General features: G+C 42.2%; 2 protein-coding genes across 18 annotated transcripts in view; one reads left to right on the forward strand and one right to left on the reverse strand.

Moving 5' to 3' along the window:
- KIAA0319L (KIAA0319 like) overlaps positions 1 to 11,494 on the forward strand; it is a 107,035-nt gene extending 95,541 nt beyond the window's left edge. For 7 of the 9 annotated variants that reach the window (XM_079776342.1, XM_079776344.1, XM_079776348.1 and 4 more), the window contains 4 exons: positions 507 to 649; positions 1,671 to 1,793; positions 2,316 to 2,406; positions 3,409 to 3,778. In XM_079776342.1, the coding sequence (XP_079632468.1) occupies positions 507 to 649; positions 1,671 to 1,793; positions 2,316 to 2,406; positions 3,409 to 3,775 (724 nt within the window). In that variant the 3' untranslated portion in view covers positions 3,776 to 3,778. Of the gene's footprint in view, positions 1 to 506; positions 650 to 1,670; positions 1,794 to 2,315; positions 2,407 to 3,408; positions 3,779 to 8,802 lie in introns of those variants that run through there. The other 2 variants (XM_079776345.1, XM_079776346.1) reach the window with 2 other exon arrangements.
- An 8,677-nt stretch (positions 11,495 to 20,171) lies between these two features.
- The window catches only part of ZMYM4 (zinc finger MYM-type containing 4), a 114,322-nt gene continuing 109,554 nt past the window's right edge, over positions 20,172 to 24,939 (reverse strand). For 7 of the 9 annotated variants that reach the window (XM_079776339.1, XM_079776340.1, XM_079776334.1 and 4 more), the window contains 2 exons: positions 23,482 to 23,611; positions 20,173 to 22,598 (listed from right to left, as the gene is read on the reverse strand). In XM_079776339.1, the coding sequence (XP_079632465.1) occupies positions 22,391 to 22,598; positions 23,482 to 23,611 (338 nt within the window). In that variant the 3' untranslated portion in view covers positions 20,173 to 22,390. Of the gene's footprint in view, positions 22,599 to 23,481; positions 23,612 to 24,939 lie in introns of all 9 variants that reach the window. The other 2 variants (XM_079776333.1, XM_079776341.1) reach the window with 2 other exon arrangements.

The following is a 24,939-nucleotide window of genomic DNA, read 5'->3' on the forward strand; positions in this document are numbered from 1 at the left end:
CTGTGGATAATTATTGGATGCTGTCTGATAATTTACATTTTACAAAGCATTGTGGTTTGTCATACAAGTAACGCAGGCACAAATCCAACAGCACCACAGTCTTAGCTGTTAAAAGGCTGACAGCAGGGATGTGGTCATAACCAAATCCCCATTTTCCTGGCCTCTGGTTACCTGTTTGGTATGGGTCCTCTTGTTAGCTGGGGCAGTTTAGGGCATTTCTAAAAGCATAGGCTTTGGGATCAGACATATCAGGGTTGGTATCTGGCTCTGCCAGAATTAACTGTGTGACCTTGGGCAAGTTACTTAACCCCTCTGAGCCCCAGTGTTGTCCTTTGTAAAATGGAGCTGACACCGATAAGGCCTTTCTCCCTGGCTTGCTGTAAGAGAATGCATATAATACTTAGCACAGGCTCTGGCACAAGCAGAGGTGCTTGGCAAATGGTAGCTGCTGCTGTTGTTATTGACAGCTTCAGCTTATTCATATATACCATTGCCTGTCTCTGCAGCACCAAGATGGTATTTTTTGTTCAAAACGAGCCTCCGCACCAGATCTTCAAAGGCCATGAGGTGGCAGCGAAGCTCAAGAATGAGCTGCGGAAACAAAAGGCAGACTTTCTAGTATTCAGAGCCCTGGAAGTCTACACTGTCAGTGAGTAATTCTGGGGTGTTGGGAACAAGACCCTCCCCAATAGCCCCTCTCACCTGTCAGTCCCCACTGTCCTCGGGTCTCATCCCCTGTTCTCCAGGAACATGGAGATAATTTCTTCCCTCCACTACTGTTACCATGAGGGTCCTGATTCATAGAGGTTCTTAACCAGGGGTCTGTGGGCCCCTGAGAGTGTTCAGAGGGCTGTACATTTTGGAAAAAATTACATCTTTCTTTTCATTAACCTCTAACTGAAATTTATTATTTCCCTCAGTTATGAAGGTAGGCAACAAACTACACTGTTAATTGAACCCATGACTTTGAGGCAATAGCAATCAGAGGTAATTTCTATCACACAACATGATGACATATTTTTACTCATCACTATTTCAAAGTTATCAGTGTGAGACTCGCTTCTAGATCTTGCTACTTCATTTTTTAATAAAAGCACATATATTATTTTTAAAAATTATATTCTTAGATATTTTAAAAACACATTCAATGTAATTGCTTTCCTTTATAATACTGTGCATTTTATTTTGCCAATTAAATTACTCAGAGAAGTGGGTCTGCAGGACATGCAATATTAAGAACTGCTGATACACAGAAACAACAAGTAAAACCAATCTGGAATTGCTCTGGCCAGATGGCTCAATTGGTTGGTGGTTGGTTCCATTTCTGGTCAGGGCAAAAACCCAGGTTGGGAGTTCAATCCCCGGTAGGGGCAAGTGTGGGAGGCAACCGATTGATGTTTCTCTCACATCAACCTCTCTCCCTCCTGCCTCCCTTCCTCTCTCTAAAAAATCAAAAACAAACAGTTTGGAACCATGTTCCAGTGGCCTTTCTAACTGCTCCAGTTGTATCCGGCTGTGAGGATAATTACGGGCAACGTGTGTAGAAGCTCTTGGAGCAGGTCTCCCAGGCCACTGAATGGGGGTGCCTTCCTGCTTTCACAGGCACTGGACGCTGACTGTCCCCCGGCTCTGACTCCTGTTGTCTTTTCTCCCCTTTCTGCTCCTTTCAGCATGCCAGCTGAACTGTTCTGACCATGGCCACTGTGATTCCTTTACCAAACGCTGCATCTGTGACCCTTTTTGGATGGAGAATTTCATCAAGGTGCAGCTGAGGGATGGAGACAGCAACTGTGGTGAGTTTTCTGCTTGGCATTGTGCCAGCTGGTTTAGCACTGACTGGTTCTGAGTTGTGAGTGGGTGGGTGTTGGTGTTTCTGAGGCAGATGAGCAAGCAAGGAGAACTTTGTGTATTTTCTGTTTGCAGAGGATTTTTACTTCTTTCCTCTGCACTTGCTCAAGGTTAGAGGAAAGCTCTGAAGCTGTTGTGTAAGAACCAAGCTGAAATCACACCAACTGCTCACTGCAACTGCCAATGGCAGCCTATATCAAACCAGCTGCAAGGCCTGTCTTTCTGCTCCCCGTCCCTCTGTTATAGCTCCCCACTGTCCCAGGGCCTCAGAGAAGGGACTGGAAAGCGGGACAATTCTGAAGGTTTAAAACTTGAGCTGCCTTCAACTCTGATGTCTCAGCTTCCCTGGGGAGCCCTGGGTCATTCTTATCTACAGAGTGAAGCCATCTCTCGCTCAGGTGGGGGCAGCCCCGACCTCCCTCTAGCCTCTCTCTCTACAACCCTGACCATTTTGTTTTTCTTGGCAGAGTGGAGCGTGTTATATGTTATCATTGCTTGCTTTGTCATTGTCGTTGCCTTCGGAACCCTGTCCTGGACTGTGATCTGTTGTTGTAAGAGGTAAGTTGGATTATCTTTGGAAATTCAGTCTTCCAGTCACTGTAGTCACTCATCAGAGAGGTATCTGGCCTTTCCACACGGAAGGCACTGAGTCCTGGGCTCCTCCCTTCCTGTCAGTGTCACAGTGCTCTGGCCCACATCCTTCAGCCAGTGCTGTCAGCGCAGTGATACGCAACCTGGGAAGGGTAGCTAGGGTGGGGTGGGAGGGCCTGGGTATGGAACTCGATCACATCTCTAGGATGTATGTCTTTTAACACTCCATACCTCAGCCGCACGACCTTAGGAGATCATTTTCTTTTCGGCCTTCCTCACTCGTTGGGATTCACTTGTATACAAGTTTTCACATAGTTACAGACTTAGGTTAGTCATGGTTAAGGGTAATGGGTTTTTTCATTTGGTCTTCCTGTCTAGTCTTATAATACTTAATAGTAATGCTTATTATGTTTTTCATTATAAGTATGATTTCTACATTTACTGTGTGTCAAGCACCATGATAAATTTTATAGATAATAACTGTTTTAATGCGCATGACAACCTTTCCTCGTCTTACAGACTTTACCTGTCCATGGACACACAGTAAATAAGGGGCAGAGCTGAGATTCAACCTGCAGTATAACCACATATAAGACAGAAAATTAAAAGAACTTTAAAAAATTCCCACCACCAAAGACGATCACCATTAACAACTTTCTTGGTTTAATGCTTTCCTCTCTACCCACACCCCTCAAGCATACAGTTTTCATTTTCTTTACATTTTTAACCAATCTGCCCCTCGGTACCACTGTGGACTGGTGAGTCCACGCTAAGATAGCCACGTCTCCCTTGCCCTTTCCTGGAATTGGTGAGGATTATTTGAACAAATTACAGTTGCCAACTTTCCTGGCTGAAAGGCAGGAGAAACGGCTCTCCCACTAGCACGGGCATGGCTGGCATCCTGTGGGGTCTACCTGAACCTCACGCACAGCCTCCTTCCTAAGCAGGGGAGGGGATTGTGTTTTTCAGGCAAAAAGGAAAACCCAAGAGAAAAAGCAAGTACAAAATCCTGGATGCCACGGATCAGGAAAGCCTGGAGCTGAAGCCAACCTCCCGAGCAGGTAGTAGCCCGGGGAGCTGGGGCTGGGGCGTCTGTCTGTGCACTCCCTGTGAGGAGCCACTGTCACTCACAGCTGTTGGTGCTGGAAAAGCATTTTGTGTCCTGCCTGATGAGGCCGAAGGTGGGCTTGGCCCTGTGCTGGCAGAAGCTGCCTGCTGGACCAGCTCTGATGCCAAGGCTCTCAGCAGTCCTTTCACTTTGCAGACAGGCGAGGCCTCCTGCTCTCCTTTGCCTGCTTATTCCCTGGAGTTCCGCTCTTCAAGCTGTCCTGTGTAGTCAGGCTCAGGGACTGTGGCTCTCCTTTCTGTGCAGACAACAAGGTGAGGCAGTGATGCGATTAAAGGGATGTCTGCCAGCCGACCTCCTTTCACTTCTCTCCAGTGTTTACAGGTAGATCCACAGGCTCTGTCCTTGTCTTAGAGCCAGAGGAGGGCAGGTTCCCAGCTGGTTCCAGGGGTGGGGCTGGGAGAGTCAGGACTGCAGAAGGCCTCCCTTCCTCGCTGGGCTGTCATGGGTGGTTTCCATCCATCATGGATGCCACAGGACAGGCAGCATCTATATCTTACTCATCTGTGAACATGGATTGAGACCACTGTGTACCAGGCCCTGTGCCAGACACCAGTTATATTATAGCAAACCAGACAAACTCATAAATACACACAAAGGTGATAATGAAAGGTCTTTATAAAGATTAACAGTCAACCTGAGCCCTGAGGGACGAGTAGAAGTTAGTCATGTAAAGACTGGGAAATAGCATTTCAGGCAAAGAGTAGTCAGTGAAGGTCATCTGCTGAAAAGAGCAGAGGGCATTTGAGGAAGTGGAAGGAGGTGACATGATGATCATGGGGCAAGTGGCATGAGGCTGGACGAGTAGGGAACTTGCTGTAGGTTCCTTCTAAGAGCAATAGGGAGCCACAGATAGTTTTTAAGCATTGAGTGGTGCAATATGATTGACATTTTAAGAAGGCTACTGTGTGAAGGAATTGGAGAGGGGCAAGAGTAAGTGAAAGGAGATTCGCTAGAATGTCCTTATGGTAGAGATGATGAGACAGAGGCAAATACACTTAGGGGGAACTTAATGAGGTTCGTGGTATGTTGTCAGAGGGGTGTGAGAGGAAGGATGGTCCTCCCACCAAGCTGCTGCTTTGAGCATCTCTGGTTTGGGTGATGTTACTGCTCGAGATGAGAACGCCTGGAAGAAATGGAGATGAAGTGTTTGTTTCAGGACAGTTATGGATTGGGATGAGGAAATGAGGCTGGAAGATTGACAAGGATCAAACTGTGAAAAGATTTGTACATCAGCCTAAGGAATTAAGCATTTATTTTGATGTGATGAGAAGTGACATCTTCAAAGTGCTGGCTTTGGGAAAATTAGTCTAATGATAACATTTCATCAATTGAACGGGAGAGACAGCAGGAAAGGCCAGGGTTGGCTTCTGACCTGACGGAGAATGATAGCACTGTTGACAGAATATGGACATCTAGTGCACTGATGGTTTGGGTGAGAGAAGATGAGTTACACTGAAGTCAACAGAACAGTTAAGAGAAGTGTCAATATATAGGGATCTTCTATATACTGGTGGTATCAGTCAGCACCACATAAGTGGGTCAGGTCCCTCTGGGGAGAATGTTGAAGGATAAGAGAAGAGCCCAGGGCTGAGCAGCCTAAGGATGGTCATCAAGAAGGGAGAAGAGGCATCATGAAAGAGTGGTCAACAGTATTTGCCGCTGCAGGAAGAGAACTGAGGATGACAACACAGAGTAGTTTCTGGTCACCTAAAGAGCTAGAGTAGGGGGGGTAAGAGATCAACCAAAGGACTTGTATGCATGCATATTAGCATAACCAATGGACACGGACACTGGGGTGGTGGGGGCTTGTCCTGGGGGGCAGGCATGGTGGTGGTGGTGGGGTCAATCGGGAGAAAAAGGAGATATATGTAATAATTAAACAATTTAAAAAAAAAAAAAAAAGAGCTCGAGTAGTGGTGGATGACAGCAGAAAGTGCAGGTTTTTGTTTTTTTGGTTAATATTTGCCCGAGGATATTTTCCCATTGATTTTTAGGGAGAGTGGAAGAGAGAGGGAAAGATAGAGAGAAACATTGATGAGAAATACATTGATTGGTTGCCTCCTGCACGAACCCCAACCAAGGAGGAGCCTGCAACCAAGGTATGTGCTCTTGACCAGAATCGAACCTAGGACCCTTTGTTATGCAGGCCGATGCTATACCCACTGAGCAATACTAGCTAGGGCGAAAGTACATGTTACTTAGGAAGTAGGCGGCGTGGAATTGGAGGCCCTAGCTATTTGAAAGTCCTCGTAGAAGCTGAGCAATGAAAAGTGGAGAAACAGCAGGACAGGGCTTTGAAGGCAGTCTCCTCGGATGGGGTTCACGAGATGTAGATGGTACAGGTGCGGTTCCTGAGAAGGATGGAGGGAGTAGGGCAAAAAGGAGAGAGGAGTATAAATGGAATTACAACACCTCTTCTGAGGAAGGGAGGAAAAGCTGGCTGGCTGCACTAAGTGCTGGGTTGAAAAGGCAAAATCGGAAGATGGATTGCAGTATGGCATGCTTCTTGTGAAAGGGGAGGGTGGTGAGGAAGAGCCCGAGAGACCAGCGTGACCAGTCACATCTATGTAACTACATTGAGACTAGGCGAGGCTCAGCAGGCCCTTCTCTTAAGGGCAGTGTCTAACTAAGGGGGTGGTGAGAATGCCCTTGGATTTGGGGTGGCTGACCAGGCCACAAGCCCTGGCTCTTGTTTTGGGCTCTGTGGATTAGCAGGAGCAGCCTAGAGCAGGGTCACTAGTAGGATGCAGGAATGGGATTCAAGACTATATTGTACTAAGTATGGACTTGAAGTTCAGCTTGAAGAAGGGAATTAGTGGGGCATGTTGTAGAGGAAGACATGTTGTATAGAAGTGTTTGCTCGGAGCCAGGGTAAGCCTGGGTGAGGGGTGACTGGAGACAGAATGGTCCCACCTGAGGGAACTCTTGGGGACAAAGGCCGCCAGGTGGAGCATGGGGCGTGCCCCCTCCGGAGATGGGATTCACATTTAGCAGCTGTTCTGTTGGATTTTGTTATGCTATTCTATCAATTTTTTAAAAAGACATTTTATTGAAGTATATTAGGTTGAACCATGTGAAATTACTATTTAGCTTCTAAAAATGGCATTTTTGTAGTTCTAACAAATATGTTATAAACAGTTTAATGGGTTTTCACAACTGAACAGGCACATGTAATCAGCCCCCCAGAAGTGCCTCCTTTGTGCTTCTCTCCAGCCACTGTCCTCCCTCCCCTTACTTCTAATATCTTGGGAGTTTGATATAAATGAAATCAGTGTATTTGGCTCCTTTCACTCAACATTCTATTTATCACATTCACCCATATTATTAGACAGAGCAATAGTTCATTCGTTCTTATTGCTGTACTGGAGGCCCGGTGCATGAAATTTGTGCACAGATAGGGTCCCTATGCCTGGCCAGCGATCAGGGCCAATCTGTGGGGCAACCAGCAGGACGATCCCCCCCTCCTCCTTTGCTAGCACCCACCTTAGCCAGCCTAGCCTACAGGCAGCTCCTGCATTGAGCATCTGCCCCCTAGTGGTCAGTGTGTGTCATAGCAACCAGTCATTCTACTGTTAGGTTGATTTGCATATTAGGCTTTTATTATATAGGATAATTTCCAGTTTGAATATTTTTATTCATCAGGCATACTGTTAATTGGCAATTGCTTTCTATTTTTGGCTGTTATGAGGAGTGGCATTATAGATATTCCTCTGCCATGTCCTCAGTGGACATATGTATGGGTTTCTGTTAGGTGTAGACCTAGGAATGGACTTGCTGAGTCATAGATGTCTGTTCACCTCCCATTGATGTTGCCAGTTTCCCAGCTTGTACTGTGTAGTGAGCAAAGGTCACTCACTTCTTCAAGCAGAGCAGAAGTCCACAATGGAGGGCCCTGGGTAGTACTATGTATTGTGCAGCCAGGAGCATTTGTCTCCCCCTCAGGCTCCTGTCCTCTGCAGGCTTCGAGTGGGGACTGGTTGGGGAAAGCCCCCAGAGGGCACAGAGAGGCAGGTGTATTTCATTTACAGGGGCAAAGCAGGGGTATGGAGGACCTTGAGCCTCACCCGGGCGTGGTTCTTATGTTGGCTAATCCCCCACCACATTGGAGAAGCCCAAGATGCTGAGGGTTCTTCTTTGGCCCTGCTGCTCTCCAGCCATGTCCCAGAACTGTACCCGAGATGGTCCCCAGATGCAGTCAGAGTCTGGTTGCCCTCAGCATTCACAGACTTCAGGCATGTCTGGCGGGGAAGGGGCACAATGGCTCTGAATCATCTGGGGATCTGAGTGGGACCTGGGGAGGGAAAGTGATTGTTGGATGATGAGTGTTCGAATACCTCATCTGACTAGTCACCTTTTTAGGAAAGGAGATAGGTTAGCTCTTGGGGGTAGCCAGGACTCAGAGCACTGCCAAGCTGGATTCTCATTGTTGGAAAAAAGTCCCATTTCTAATCCTGCTAAGCTGTCTCAGCCTACCTTTTGCTTTCTCTGGAATATTATTTGTACCAGTCAGAGCCCAAGCCATCTGGCTGTTGGACAGGATCTGCCCTACAGCCATGGCCAGACCACATTGTACAGTGTGGCCTCCCTGCAGCCACAGGGACAGTAGTAAACATGACCTCCTCCATGGCTTGGAGAATCTCAGACATATTTTCTGACCTCAGGTGCTTCTTATAGGTCCTCATTTGCATATTCTGATGAGCTGATGGCTTGGAAAACTGTCTCAGGGTCCCTATTTAGTCAGGCTCTCCCAGCAGGAGAGCCCTCCCGAGCCATGTGCCTGCTCTCCCACCTCCGGTCCCGCTCAGTGAAGCCAGTGCAAACATCTCTGTGGAGTGAAGTCCAGGCTGACTCAGTGTCAGAAACTGGCGAGCACTTGACACCCATGCTGAGCTTGCTTTCCTGCCTCCCAAGAAGTCCATCCTATTCATAAAAGGAGATAAAACATTGCGCATTTAAGAGAAAGAGAATGTCATTGGGTAACACTAACCAAAACTACTGGAGATAATCAGCATTGGAACTGTTGGTCTCATTTACTCTGACTTCCCTTATAGGGCTGTTCCAGCTAGCCAGCACTGGGAAGACTCAGGAAGCCGCCTCCTTCCCATCTGCCCCTCCCAGCAGGGAGAGGGGACCATGACTCCCTGTTCCCCTGCTCTTCAGGCTGGGGGGAGGGTGTGGCTCAAGCTGGGGAAGGTTGGTGCTCCTGATGCGGAAGTTCCTTATCTCCCTTGCAGGCATCAAACAGAAAGGCCCAATGCTGAGCAGCAGCCTGATGCACTCTGAGTCGGAGCTGGACAGCGATGATGCCATCTTCACGTGGCCAGACAGAGAGAAGGGCAAACTCCTGCATGGTCAGAATGGCTCTGTGCCCAACGGACAGACCCCACTTAAGGCCAGGAGCCCACGGGAGGAGCTCTTATAGTCAGCCACCTGGTCTGTCTCCTCAGGGTAGAGGTCGGCAGTGCTGGGGTCCAGAGCATTGCCAGGCTGGTTCTCAAACCTCCCATTTCAGTGGGCAGCTGTTCTGCCAGCATTTGCTGGTCATCTCCCCCCCATATCATCCACAACCAGAGCTGCTGATACCTGGATCCAGAGACATTCTCCAGGAACCCTGAACAAAGCTGTGAACGAAGAGGTTTCCTCTTTAAACCATCTGGTAGTCTCCCCTCACCTCTTACCTCCTCTTTCCCCCGCATAGCCTCACCTCAGGGCCTCCGTTTTTGCAAACCCCTCCCTGCTCTGAGGGTGGACACAGCCAGCTCCCTGTGGCAGTGTTGCACTCCCAGAGCACCTGCACAGCGAGGACTGGCTGTGCCGCCCACGCCTGGGTACAGAACCAAGCACTACCAGTCCAGAAGAGCCTGCCCTATATTCTTCTCTTTGGGATCACTGGGTCCAGAGGATGTAGCACCCGCTTCTCCTCACCACAGACGCTGGGCTGGTGGTGCAGACATGGTGTCTGGCCCAAGGGTAAGGGAGAGCTGGCTATTGTGTCAGAGCAGTGAGGCTGGACACAGACCTCCTCCCCATCTCCTCCTGACCAGTGCTGGCCGAGAGCAGAGCCACAGCTGACTGGAATGTTACGGCATGAGAGCGCATGTGTGCGATTGTCCCACCGTTCTTTGTGTCCCGTGTGTGTGTGTGTGTGTGTGTGTGTGTGTGTGTGTGTGTGTGTGTGCGCGCGCGCGCGCGCGCATTGGCTACTCACAAGGCGACCCTGACCTGGAAAGACTTTCAGTTCCTTGGAAGAGAGACTTCCTATGGTGTCTGGGTATTGAGGAATGGGAGCTTTGGCCGGAGTGACTTTTTAAAAAGAAGCTTACAGTTTATACTACTGTCCGTTGTGAGATGATTAAACATGCTATTTAATTGTACATGTGCCCACTGACTGTGCTACTGTGCTCCATCACTGACCTGTACCATAGGTCCAGCCACCAGTGCATCCCTGAGAGGTGATGCCTCCAGCAGGGAAGTCGTGGGACTGGCATCAGCGCTCTGGCCAATGGTGCTGGGGTTGTGCCTCGACAGCTGCTTGGCTACTGGTGGAGGAGTGCATCCCTCCTGGCCCCTGCTGGCCAGCTGCCCTGGCTTTTAGGAAGGGGAGTTTTCTGTCCTTCATTCAATACCCACAGCTCCCCCTTACCCCAGGGCCTGTCGCCAAGGAACCCCAAATATAAGGCATCCTTGCATTTCTGGAACCCCACTAGGTACTGTGCACATACAGGAAACTTACCAGGAAGCAAAACTCAAAGAAAACTCCTAGAGCTGGAAGGCTGCAGCGTTGGCCTTCCTGTTTGGGGAAGAGACTGATCTTTGTCCTTACAACTTCCCTTTGGCCCATCTGATAAGTGGAAGGAGCTGAAGAGGTGGTCACATACATTGAGAGTTACTCTCTGAAAATAAGATGGAAAGAAGGTGCATGCAGTTGGGCCTTCAGTCCCTGGAAAAGAGTTTCAGGAGCATGGATGAGGCCCTTGACTTTTGTGGAATCTGTGTTGATTGGTTTAAGGGGCCTATACATTCTTTCGTTATGCCCAGACCATGATTATAACCCCTTCCAACTATTACCCCTCAGTTTGGGGGTGGTGGTTGGTGGTGGCTACCTAGCTTCCAATATTTCCAGCATTGGAGCTGTGGCTGTCTACTGTTGTGCCTCCCGCTGGAAAGCGTTGATCAGGTTTGACATTGAAGGGTATTGATCAGGCTTTTTTTGTCACAACAAAAAAAGTAGTTTCCTCTCATGCAAAGGACAGGTCTTGGCTAGTGTTCTATCCAATTCTCACTGCAGATTCAAATTTGCCCTTGTCTAACCCCCACCCCTTCTCACTTCTAAGCTAATCACATTCTGGCAACAATAGCTGTGGGTCCTATGCTGACTGTCTATTAGAATCACCTGAGCACGTTTTAAACCACACTAATACCTGGAACCCACACACAGGAGGTTTTGACTTTTGAATATTTAACTGAACTTTTATTAAGTCCTCCTATAATCTGTGAAGCCATACCAAGTCCTGGACTAGGGGGAAATAGCCAGTTGGGTTTGGTAGACAAAGAGGTAAAGTACCCAGACACCCAGTACCTCTTAACCACTGCAGGGAGAGGCCCCTGAAGTTGGGTGAAGAGATCAACCGTTCACCAAACCAAGGTCCTTTCCCAGGAACACAGCTCATCTACATTTCCAGACTTCTGCACAATATGGGCAGAAGAGAATTCCATCTTCAGCCCTGGCCCATTAAAGTTTTCTGTGACTCCCGCTCCCTTCCTCTATCTGCTGGCCAGAGCAGAGGCGCATTCGGGGAACCTTCTTCCTGAACCACCATCTGGAAGAGAGCTGCCCTACCAGAATGGCCTTTGGACTGTTATGAGAGAAATAAAAAAAATATTTTTAAAAACTCATAAGATTATGGGTCTAAACCTACCAGTTTGGTTCAGTGGATAGAGGGTCGGCCTGCGGTCCCAAAGAGTCCCGGGTTTGATTCCAGTCAAGGGCACATACGTTGGTTGTAGGCTCCTCCACGCCCGGGCTCTGCTTGGGGTGCATGCAGGAGGCAACCAATCGATGTGTTTCTCTCACATCGATGTTTCTCTTTGTTCTTTGTCTTTCCCTCTCTCTTCCACTCTCTCTAAAAAGATCAATGGAAAAATATCCTTGGGTGAGGATTAACAAAAATAAAGAATAAAAATAAAAAGAGCCGTAACCCGTTTGGCTCAGCGGATAGAGCGTCGGCCTGTGGACTGAAAGGTCCCAGGTTCAATTCCGGTCAAGGGCATGTACCTTGGCTGCGGGCACATCCCCAGTGGGAGGTGTGCAGGAGGCAGCTGATTGATGTTTCTCATCAATGTTTCTCTCTATCCCTCTCTCTTCCTCTCTGTAAAAAAACAATAAAATATATTTTAAAAAAATAAAAATATTATGGGTCTAGGCTCGCTTCTATCACAGGTCTCCCTGGGCCCAAGTACATTACTAGGGCTGACGATGCTTCAGCTCAGGCTGCCACAACAGTCACTCAGGATTTATGCTGCCCTAGACGGCATAGCAGTACTGACAGCCACTGCAGGCAGGGGGTAGAACCGTGAAATTACAAACCTGCCTCCATTGCCCCACACATCCCAGCACAGCCTAGTAGAGGCAGTTGAGACACCCTTTCCTCCCCACCCCACCCCCCCAAAAAAAAAAAAAAAAACACCCAGCAGTGACAGCAACCATTAGTGAAAACTAGGGAATTTTGAAAGCTCAGAAAATCAGTTCTCTACCATCCACCATATTCCTAGGGGTGCCCCTTAATTCACGTAGGAACATGGCATTTTTCTTAACAAAAGCACTGCTGCTCTATTGTGATTGTAGAGGATCAAATACTGCAGGTAAGAAAGAAAACAAGAACTTGTGCTATACCACCATCTAGTGGAAAATAAAGTGCCCTACCTATCAACATGCTGAATTGTTGAAAGCAAAACAGTAAACAAAGTTCACTACCTCAAATGCACATAGAGAAACAATCCATCAAATAACATGACCAACCAAGGTAACTTGGGAGCACACAAAATGAAATATCCAGAAACCAAACTCAAAGTCATGGAAGATGGTGATTTAAATGTCAGAATTCAAGATTGCAGCTATCAAGAAACTTCAATGATATACAAGAAAACTCAGAAAGGCAGTTCAATGAGGTAATTGACTAAAGAGACTGGAACTATAACAAGAACCAAACAAATTCTGGAGCTGAAGAACTCAATAAATGAGGAATGCATTAAAGAGCAATGAAAATAGAGCAGATCAAATGGAAGAGAGAAACAGCTCAAAGATGGAAATCTAGAAATGACCCAGGAGGAAGAAGAGAACCGAGAGTTTAAAATGAAAGAACTCTATGTCCTGGCCTATGTCAGTGGCTAGAGCATTAGCCCATGCGCTGAAGGGTCTCAGGTTTGATTCCCAGTCAAGGGCACATACTTAGGTTGCAGGTTTGATCCCTGCCCTAGTTGGGGCATGTGCAGGAGGCAACCAATGTGTCTCTGTCACATCAATGTTTGTTCACCTCCCTTTCTCTCTTCCACTCTAGAGATCAATGGAAGAAATTTCCTTGGGTGAGGATTAACAAAGAAACAAAAAGAACTCTGAAAACTATCCAACATTAGAAAGAGCAATATACAGATAACAGGTATACCAGAAGAAAAAGGAACAGAGAGCCTACGCAAATAATTGAAAAGAACCTTTCCAAACCCCATGGAAAGAACTGGACTTTATAATAGAGGAAGTGAACATAACACCTAATTATATCAATGCAAAAAGACCTTCTCCATGACACATTTTATTCAAACTGTCAAAAATCAATGACAAAGAATTCCCAAGGAAGTCAGGGAGAAAAAAAAAGACTAACCTACAAAGGAAACCCCATTAGATGATCATATTTCATAGTAGAACATAACAAGACAGGAGTAATGGAAGGAAATATTCAAAATATTGAAAGAACCATCAGCCAAGGGTAATATATCTAGCAAGTTAGTCTATAGATATGAAGGAGAAATGAAGGCTTTCCCAGACAAAAGCTGAGAATTTATCACCATAAGACCTGCATTGCAAGGATTGTTGAAAGTAGCTCTTTCATTGGAAACAAAAAGACAAAGGTATACAAAACTGAGTAAGATGACTAACAGAAACAGGAAACTGGAAATCTACTTCAGAATATGATATTAAACAGTTATAACAAAGGTTAATGGGGGGACAGTGAAGAGGTGCTACTGCAATGTGATAATATCATAAAAAGGGAGAATTTGTGACCACAAAATCATAAAAGTGGGGTGGAAAGTGACTTGAGTGGGTACAGGTGAATGAAGATAAGACTGAATCAGAAGAACAAGGACTACCATATGTATGAAACATTTTACATAAGCCTAATGCTAACCACAAAACAAATATCCAGAGCTGAGATTCCAAACATAAAGAGGAAATGGAGAAAAAAACAACATAGAAAACCACCAAACTAAAATAGCAGACAGAATCACAAGGGGGGAAAAGAGAGATACAAAAGTAGCAAGAAAAGATAAATTATCTATAGTAAGTTTAATACATCAATAACCCCCTAAATGTAAATGAACTAAACATCAATCAAAAGGCATAGAATAGTGGGACAGATTAAAAAACAAATCCCAACTATAATGTTGCCTGTGAGAGACCACTACAAAGACAAACAGGCTCAAAGTGAAGGGATGGAAGATGATACTTCAAGCAAATGGCATCCACAGAAAAGTAGGTGTAGCAGTACTTATATCGAACAAAATATTTCAAGATAAAAAAGTTAAGAGACAAAGATGGCTATTTTATAATGATAAAGGGGACAACTCATCAAGAAGACATAACAAATATATATTTGGACCCAACCTGATGAGAGCACCAAAATACATAGAATAATTTACCAGCAGACCTAAAAGAAAAAAAAGGATAAAACTACAATTCTAGCAGAGGACCTTAATACCCCATTGACAGCAATGAGAGATCACCCTGACAAAAAGTCAATAAGGAAATAGCATTAAATGACACATTAGACCAAATAGACTTAGTTGATATTCTACAACTTTCCCTCCTAAAACGACAGAATACACGTAATGCTTGTAATTGTTGGTCTTCAAACTTTTTCGGTTGACCTGGACGTTCTTTGTCTTTCCCATCAAAATCATCACTTTTAAAGCATTTAACCAGTGCTCACAAGTATCTTGAGATGGAGCATGTTCACCATAAGCTTCCCAAAGTATACGATAACTTTTTCTTCAAAATAAATGAATTAAAACTTCCCACAAATGCTCGTTTTTTGGCATGAAGTTCAACATTTTTAAGCGTAAAAATATCTATGATGTTAACACCTTCAGCAAATTTGACATATGAAGTTTTGAAGCTTGCTGTCAATACAACAAAATAGCATACATATCAAATCGCATATATGTCAACATATGTGTAGATCCATCTAGTGAAAAAAATCTGCATTATTAACTGGTACGCCTGCTTATGTGGAGATTAAACATGCTACTGAACAACTAACTATAGATTCAAAGAAGAAATAAGAGATGAAAAGATAAACAGAGACAAATGAAAATACAACATACCAAAAGTTTTGGGACACAGCAAAAGTAGTATTAAGAGGGAAGTTTATATGTACAGGCAGTCCTTGAGTTACGTAGGACTCGACTTACTTTGTTTCGTGGTTACCTCGCCATCTCCCATTTACAGTATTAACCCTTTGCACTCGGTTGCTTTTTTCTCGATTCTTTTATTCTACTCGGGATTTAATTTTTTAAATACCCCAGATTTTACAAAGCGCGGCAGTAGAATAAAAAACTGGAGTTTCTTTTCATACAAACTTATTTATTTGGATTTTTTTATATTTCAAATTATTGATACATTCAAAGAGTATAAAAAGAGCTGCTACCGATGCTAACCGTGTCGAGTCACACTCGACATCCGAGTGCAAAAGGTTAAAAAAAAAAGTTTCGTCATTTCGATATATGTACACATGTGCTTTATGGTTTTTATTATTTATTTACCACAAGTAAAGGTTAGGAACTGTTATCTTTCTTTTAAAATTTTTTTACTGTTTCACTTCATTACTGCTGTGTATGTGCTCCATGTGAGTGACGCAGGTGCTTATGTAGGTGGGTTCCGACTTACAGCAAAAATCGAGTTATGTCGCGCCATAGGAACGGATCTCCGACGTAACCCGAGGACTGCCTGTATACTAGTGTCCCGGTGCATGGATTCATACACATTGAAAGGAAATTAATTAGAAGAAATATTTTAATATCGCTATTCGCCCTTTTTCTATAATAGAAATGTCAACCAAATTCATGATCGACAATGACAGATTGAAACACACACGTGCGACTGGCGCCAGCAAGAGCTTTATATGTATCGCACATGTGCGAGTCAACTTAGCCTTTTATAGCTATAGAATAATTTTGCTTAATTAGACCTGCTTTCTGATTTAGCTAAACTTTTTCCAGCCCAGTGAAGCAACCCAACTTCTCTTTCAGGTAATTGTCAGCAACACAGCAGTAAATATCAACATGAAGCAGATTATTATTGTAGTTCACCCAGGGAGAACAAAGGGTAAAATATTTAATTGTAGCAGTGTTTGACTATATTCTGCGCAGTGAGAAAACCTGAAGTCATTTTCAAGGTCCACCATTTCTTACTTCTTTTCAGTTGGGTCAAGTTTCTGAACTTTCTAAATCTCTGTTTTCTAAAATAGCAGACAGAAGGAAAGAAATAATAAATATTAGAGTAGAAATAAATGAAATAGAAATTAAAAAGGCAATACAAAAAAATTAATGAAACCAAGAGCTGGTTCTATGAAAAGATAAACAATAAACAAACTTGACACACGTCTGGCTAGACTAACTAATGAAATAAAATCAAATAAAAGAATGAGAAGTTACAACAGACACCACAGAAATCCAAAGGAGTATACAAAAATACTATAAAAGCCTATATGGCACCAAATTTGATAACCTAGAAGAAATGGGCAAATTCTTAGAAGCATACGAACTTTCTAGGCTGAATCATAAGGAACTGTAAAACCTAAATAGACCAATCACTACAGTAAGGAAATAGAAAGAGTAATTAAAACCTCCCCCAAAACGCTGGTGAATTTTACCACCTTTCCTCAACCTCTTCTAAAAACACTCAAGAGGAGGAATACTTCCCAACTCATTTTAGAAGGCCAACATTACCCAGATACTAACACCAAGCAATACAATACAAAAAAAAAAAAAAAGTTACAGGCCAATATCTCTGATGAACAAGATGCAAAAATCCTAAATAAAATACTAACAAGTCAAATCAATATATTAAAAGGATCATACATCATGATCAAGTGGGGTTCATCCCAAGGATGCAAATCAATGTGATATACCACAAATCATCATCCGCAAATCAATGTGATATACCACATTAACAAAATAAAACTTATATGATCATATCAACAGACGCAAAAAAAAAAATTTGAAAAGATATAACATCCATTTATGATAAAAACACTCAATAAAATGGTATAGAAGGAAAGTACCTCAACATAATAAAGGCCATATATGATAGTCTTCTTTTCCATTTTTTCTGATTTTATTACTATTTTCTTTTTCCCCCTGTTGTTCATTCTTTAAATTATTGAATTGAATGATTACTTTATTCATTCATAATCTTTGTTCCCTGAAAATGATTTCATGAAAAGGAAACATGATTTTAAATCTAATTTTTCCCTCTCGGTTCTGCTTCAGCTGTGTTCCCAGATTCAGACATAATAATTTTATTATTCATTAGTCCATTGTAGGTGCTTTCTCATTTCCCTTTTTATTCCAAGGGTTATCCATCCTCCCTTTTACCCAAAATTTTGTTAGTTTTCAGGCTGTTTATGAAGTACAGTAATATCCATATTTATAATTTTTTATTAATTCTATCAGTATGTAATCCACCTTTTTTTGCATTAAATCCTTTTTATCAAATACTATGAATATTGATTCCCCAGATATCTCTTAATATTTGCCTAATAATGTTTTTGCATCACTTTTACCCTTGTTAGTTTTTTTTTAATTTATCCAGTCTTTTAAATTTTTTACTCATTTATATCAATATCAACTCATGAATTCCTATTTTATTCATTAGGTTGTAATCTGATACACCAATTGTCCTAGATTTAACCAACGGAAGCCTCTTCTGTCTGCCTCCTATTTCCTTCTGACACGTCCCTATCTTTTTTTTTTTTTTTTTTTAGCATTTACATACTCAAAAGGTATTCCAGGATTATCTTTTTCTTTCCCCAGTCTTAGAATCAGTCATTGAGCCCTCATGCAAGAGCTCTTGGTATGCTCATTGCTACCAAGGTAAAACTGTTTCTATACCATGTCAGTGGATAGAATCAATCAATCCATAAAATACATATACACACTTGTGACCTAATTAAAGGAAATTAATTAGACAGTGGCCGGTGGGGCGGGACTGGGCAAGACAGGCCTGGGCAAGATGGGCCAGACATGCCCTGGATCCAACCTCCCATGGTCCCTCTCCAGCTGTCTGCACCTGGGGTGGCACAGCAGCGGAGTGAGTGGGATCCCTCCGGCAGGTGGGGTCCCTCGGCCTGGCCTGCGGGGACCAGGCCAAAACTGGCTCTCTGACATCCCCGGAGGGGTCCGAGTGTGAGAGGGCACTCTGAAAAGTTGCTGTCATACGGGGTGTGCAATGCAAACACAAGTGTGCAGTAAACCAGATTCGGGGCTGACAGTAACCCAGCAACAACATAACCCACGGCCAAAGGTGGAATCACGCGGCCCCGCGAGGAATCGGGCTCCCTCTTCTCCCTCCACCACTGCCAAGTCACTGCAGCTCGGCAGCTCCTGCATTGAGCATTTGCCCCCTGGTGGTCAGTGCATGTCATACCTACCAGCTGGTTGGACAGTCAGACGGTCACTTAGCCTTTTATATATATAGATATTCATATCACTATATACAACTACATCTATCTGTCTAAACCTATGAGGTCATACCAACTCTTCCAATTTCAATTCAACATCTCAGGGTTCTTCCTAGCCTTCTCCCTTTCCACGTTCAAAAATCCTTTCTCAGTGAGAAATCTGGCTCCCATTATGCTCAATATATGTATACTTATTTCTCAATCATTTAACTTATTTGCACAATGTAATCAGTCTCCTAACCATTCCAGCCACTCACTGCCTCACTTGCTCTGATGCTGCGCTGCTTCACTGTGGCACCTCTCACCAGCGGGCTTCCACGGGCTCCAGGCACACACCAATTCCTCCATGCTTTTACTTCCTCAAACACTAATGTCTCTATGCAGAGAAGGGCAAGTAAATAAAGATGGGAAAACAAGGGTGAGAATCTGTCTTCAGTTAAATTTAAGATGTTTACATTCATTGTAATTTAGAACTTATTTCTGCTGTTATTTCACAATTTCTACTTACTGTACTCCCCTCCCCACCTCCCTGCTGCTTTCCACTGAGTAGCAATGGATAATTTTCTTCTGTTTAAAAGGTAACACATTCTACTTTTTTATATGGCTGAGTGGTATTCCATTGTATATATGTATCACAGCTTTAATTGTACGTTGAAAGACAATTAGGTTGTTTCCATATCTTGGCTATTGTGAATAATGCTGCAATGAATACAGGGGTACATATATCTTTACTTAACATTTGAAAGCCAGGCATAAATGATAAGTTAGTATTATTCCACTTTGTGAGAAAAACTGAGGCACAGGGAGGTTAAAAAATTTACAATCTATACAACCAGTAAGTGAAAAGACTAGCATCCAAAACCTTGGATCTTCCATTCTGTAATAATACCTCTTATATTTTTTCAATGATAGTAACATATGATGATGACAGACAAGAAGAATTGGGGGTATTATTGCTTAATTCTTTCCTAAAATTTCAACTCAGTACCATAGGGAACCTTTCCAACATGGAAAATTAAATTCTGAATTTAACAGAAAACTGGGATTCATTAGCAAAAATTCACTTTACTTTGGACTTTTTAGAAAAGTTCTATTTTATAAAATTAGTAATACCACAAGGGCAGTTTGATAGAAAGTTTATATGGAATTGAAGGTATACTTGTAAAGATAGCTCTAAAATCTAAGGAAAATACCATTTAGCCCCACATTCCCAAATTAAATACGTAAATATTCTTAAAAATGGATATATTCTTTATTCTAATCCCACAATTTCAAAATTGAATAAGCTGAATGGATGCAAGCTTTGTAAATCTCAAAAAAGTTTGCCTGAAATGAGATATACACAATATACCTGATATTTCTAGCTTTCAGGGTTTTGAATATAAGTTAATAAATTAACTAAAAATGGGAACAAGTCTTTTGATGCAAGAAAGAAAACAACCGAAAAGACTGTAATGAAACAATATGTTTACTGGACTGAGTAAATACCAAATAATTTATTTTATGAAAACTGCTTTCTTTGTTATATACCATCTGTTGGTCATACCAATATGGTCAAACAGGAAAAGATATTTAAAATTATTTCAAGAAAATTATAAAGAAAAAGAAGAACTCACCCATCAAATACAAATATACTATTTTATTCTAAGGGAATATTTCTGTGGTTTCTGCAAGGGGAAAACCCAAAAGTGGTTAAAAAAAAGAACAGAAAGATAACTTAGTTGTTTCTCTGTGTTTGATTTTTTTTTCTCCTGGAAAAAAATGTAATTTTACGTAATTTTAATAAAATTTTTAAAAGCAAATAATTGGACACATATCAACAGCTATGCTTATGAGGAATGACCAATATTTTCTTGTATGAATTAATCTAGGGTCTGAACAACTCTTTGATTTAATATGCAATTTAAATCCCAATATAGTCATTTACGTGGGCTATTGGCTGTTCTCAGTTAAAAAATACACATTTTTTTCCTCTCTGGTGTTTTATAACAATTTCTCTACTGTGCCAAGAATATTTGTTTTTCATACAACTACAGAAAGGGAAATGTTAGTGTTTATACAAAACATAAAATGAATATATTGGGGACTATTACACCTGAAGTTTCTGGACAGTTTATTGGCAGACTTATGAGACAATTCAATTGTTTTTCCTCCATATTAAACAAGGTCTGGAAGTAAGAAGTCTTCCAATCAGAGATGACAAACACAGATGGAATTAAATCATACAGAACTGGGGCGGATTTACTTCTTTACACAGTTCTCATAACAAAAATGAAATTTGTCACAGGCCGAGGGACAGAACCATCAAGTACACAATGTCAAAAGGCCTAGTTTTAAATTTTTATTGTAGTAAAAATGACTTTCATTTACTTATTTAAAAAAAAACAAAAACCTGCCACTCCCACCTAAAAAATGGGACATATTGAAAAGAATTTCAAGGTTAAAATTTCTAAGAGGCTTTGGACTTCTCTCATTTCTATTAGGGTCAAATTAATCTCTACTAAAGAAGTTTTGTGATTAGCCAACATCATAAAAGCTTTGATTCAAAATTTTGTAGGGAAGAAACTGAGAATGGAGAGAAATGGATCGATATGTCAAACACACTATGACTTGCAATCCTCAGAAAACCACTAAAACAGCTAGAGTTTGGAATAATGCTATAAGAAGACCTGCTTATGACCATGAAAGACAGTCAATGTCTTTGTATCCTAGCCCCATTTTCAAGTTCCTTAGAACAACAAGGTCATCTTCCAAATGCTTTGTATAGGAACATACTAAGATCTTTTCTATCATAATTCTGATAGCTAAATAATACTGTGTCTTTGTGGAATCATCCACAGGTTTGACAGTTAAGAGTGAGACTATCCTTTTTGCAATGACACAGGCCTCCAGAAACTGGTGCTAAAGACAAAATAAGAGGAATTATTTAGGAAATAGGAAGATAAAACAATGAAAGGAAAGCTGCCATTTGGGGTTAAAATGAAAACAAAAGGAGAACCCCCATTTCTGTGCACCATAGCTCATGCCATGAGACAGCAGCAATAAAGGCTGACACCCAGAGAAGTGGGCATTTTAGTGGGTTTTCTAGAAACATTTCAAGACACCTGGGGTCTAATGGCTCCACAGTACATCTCTGTGTGTAACTGGACTGCAGAATTTCAACCCCTTTACCTTAATTTACCCACATCGACCCACAGCTGAGACGGCTAGACCCAGGAAGTAAAAGGACACAGCATTCTGGGAACAGCAGGGAAGACCTTGCTTCCTGATGCGAGGGCCAACGGCAAAGCACAGAGGCTTCGATCCTTCACAGAATTGGCTTGGCAGTGAAAATCAAAATCAAGACCCCTTCACTCTCTACCTTATAATAAAAGTTCAGTATTTTTATTGGGTCTTCAAGTCTGGGTCCCACAGTCCTCATCTGATGTCACTCTTAGCTCTGTACTATTGCTCCCCTGACTTTGACATAGGGCTCCTCCAAGTAGCATATTGCAGCCAAGGTGTCACTCCAAAGTTACCTCTCTAAGGTCTAAGGTTACTATGGCAGAGTTTTATATAACTGTTTTCCTTAAAAATATTCCATAATTTGTTATTCCCAAACAAAATAAGACTATGCACCACCCGGAGAAATTGGTTAGTCATTCTGAAGATGTCTAAGAACTATATCACTGCCAAAGAACATTTCTCAGTTCACATTCTTTCCTTCAATTTTCATTTGTACATCCACACTGTGGTTCACGAGTTATCTATTTTCCATTATGTTATAATCAAGTCAAGGGGACTTGGACTTATACATCGTTTTCCAAAGCTTGGATGCATTCACAGTTTGGTGCATACCAATGTGTATGAAAATAGGAACCCCACTTCTGCTTTAATCTGACAATTCAACATCAGAGTCTTCAGATTTGGCTTTGGCAAGTTCTTCGTGTACCTCCCTCACCATGAGAATACGTGTTAACATGGTGTCCAGGGTCCCAGGGTCTATCGGGAATGTGGAGTACCACATGGGGCTATTCGGGACACAGGAACGCTCGGGTTGAAGGTAAAACACATCATTCCTCTGCTTCACACTTTCAGAACTATCCACAGGAAAAAGAGAAAAAAAGAAAGAAAATTGGGGATCAGAGAGCAGAGGTAATACATAACTACTCTTTAATGTAATGGCTCTCAACTTTGCTCTGCTCTGATTTGTATCACAGATCAGCAACATACCCACACAGTTTATAAACACTTCCCCCCAGGAACAACCTATAACTCCACATCTTTTCTCCCACACTCAATAAATCATATTGGTTTGGAAGTGAGTCTAATGTTAGTAGAAGTCACAGTGTAAATCCTTCACAGACTTTAGTACTTACAACATTTTTAGGAGCAACAAATTTAACTCACATGTGACACTTTGGCTGAGAACCACATTTCCTCAGCACCCACTATCCTGGAATGAACCCTATGAGCACTCAATACACATTATCAAAGGGAAAACACAGTCATAGTATTTCTTTGAGAGAAAAGTGCATTGGCATGATCTTACAACTCTAAAGTCATAAAGTTTCTGTAAGAAAAAGACCACTCAAAAATTTCCAAGACCTTAAAAACAAATTGGTTTTGTACTTATAGTTTTAGCAATTTAAAAGCTCCTCTAAATATCTTTTCTATATAAATAATAAAATCACAGCAATTTAGATAACAGTTGCAAAGATCAAACGATGGCAAGGATTCTTATTCTTGCTTTTGAAGAGGTTTTTGGGAAAAAGATTATCAAGATAAAGCAATTTGTTTCTTAGTTCAAAATCCAGACAGATACAAGAATGGGGAAATAATGAAATAGGAGGTAAATCCATCTTTAGACTTTGACTTTAGTCACAGGTGAGCTCCATTTCTGATATTCAAGCATCTGAAATCCAGAGTATGTTAACTCCTTTTTGAAGAGTACTGTATCTAGTTCAGGGCAAGAGCACTTACCATTTTGACAGGTAAAACTCATAAAGTCTGACAGGGCATCTTAGTGGGTTGTCTGTATTCTCTGCCATTTCTACACCCACTGGAACCTCGTCATCTTCATTTCGTTTCCTCTTGCCAACAGTTAGTTTATCTTGAGGCAGGAAATAATAAAAAAATTATATTTTTCAAGTATCAAGACACCCAACAAGCTTTGCTTCCCTCCCCTTTCCTTTCCCTTACTCATTCAACAAATATTTACTGAGCACCTATGGAGGTGCTAGATATAATTTTAAGTTCAGGGTTAATAGCATTGAACAAAACAAAGTCCCTGTCCTGTAAAAGTTATGTTCCCCTGCTCACCAAAGTAGGGGGAACATGGTGAAAAGCACTGTGCAAGAGAGTATGTCTCACTTCTGAGCCTGACTTGAAGAGATTTTAATAGGCACAGGGTTCTTAAGGGTTTCTGGTGCTCTTCTGCTATGGTAGACATTAAGATAGAAGTTTTCACCTCTTTATCTAAAAATATTTATACTCTCCTGGCCAGGTGGCCCAGGTGATTGAAGCGTCACCCCACACATCAAAAGGTTGTGGGTTTGATTGCCAATCAGGGCACATACCTAGTTTGTGGGTTCCATCCCTGGTTGAGGTGCATATTGGAAGGAGGCAACTGATCGATGTTACTCTCTCACACTAATGTTTCTCTGTTTCTCTCTCTCTCTCTCTCTCTACCCCCCCCCACCCCAACTTTCTCAAATAAATAAAAACATGCCCTCAAGTGAGGATTAAAATAAATAAAGTATTTCCACAATGGGGTATCAGTGCCCTCTGGGCATTTGTTCAAGTTTCTTTTATTTGTCATAATATTATGAGAAATGGAACCTTTGTTGGGAAAAGAAATTCTCAATAAAGTGAGCATTTGCTAAGAAAAGAGCAAATCCTTTTCCCTAACAGAATACTGCAGGGGCCAAGGGTGAAGACATGGCAAATGGGCTCTTTCTTTTCCACTTTCCCATTCAATGGTCAAGAGAATAATAGGTGGATCTGAGGACCTGAGGAAAAAGGCTTTCTTGTTCTTTTCTTATAGTTGCTCTTACCAGCACACAACTTTCCCCAGCTTCCTGCATTAATTATTATTTAAACAACAATTCGCCCCAGTTTTCTACTTTGAGGCTACCTAAATAAGGAAGACTTTGTTAGTTACTCATTCAGAAAAGAAGCTGAACTTATTACAAATATTATTAGGCACCTAAGATCAGAAAACAGGGAACTGTTACCTGACTGCCTCTCCTTCCCAATTATAATATCAATTAAGAACACAAAGTGGGCCATATATGAACAAATAGAAGGAAATTGGACAGACATGTGGTGAACAAGCAAATAAATCTTAGTATTTTCTAAAGTAAAGGAGAAAAAAGTTAACACAAAGATGAACATCAGAATTATTCTTTAAGATTTTGCTTTGAGTAATTTTAAATTCTC

This window comes from Cnephaeus nilssonii, assembly GCF_951640355.1.
Source record: "Cnephaeus nilssonii genome assembly, chromosome: 7".
NCBI classification, from domain to species: domain Eukaryota; kingdom Metazoa; phylum Chordata; class Mammalia; order Chiroptera; family Vespertilionidae; genus Cnephaeus; species Cnephaeus nilssonii.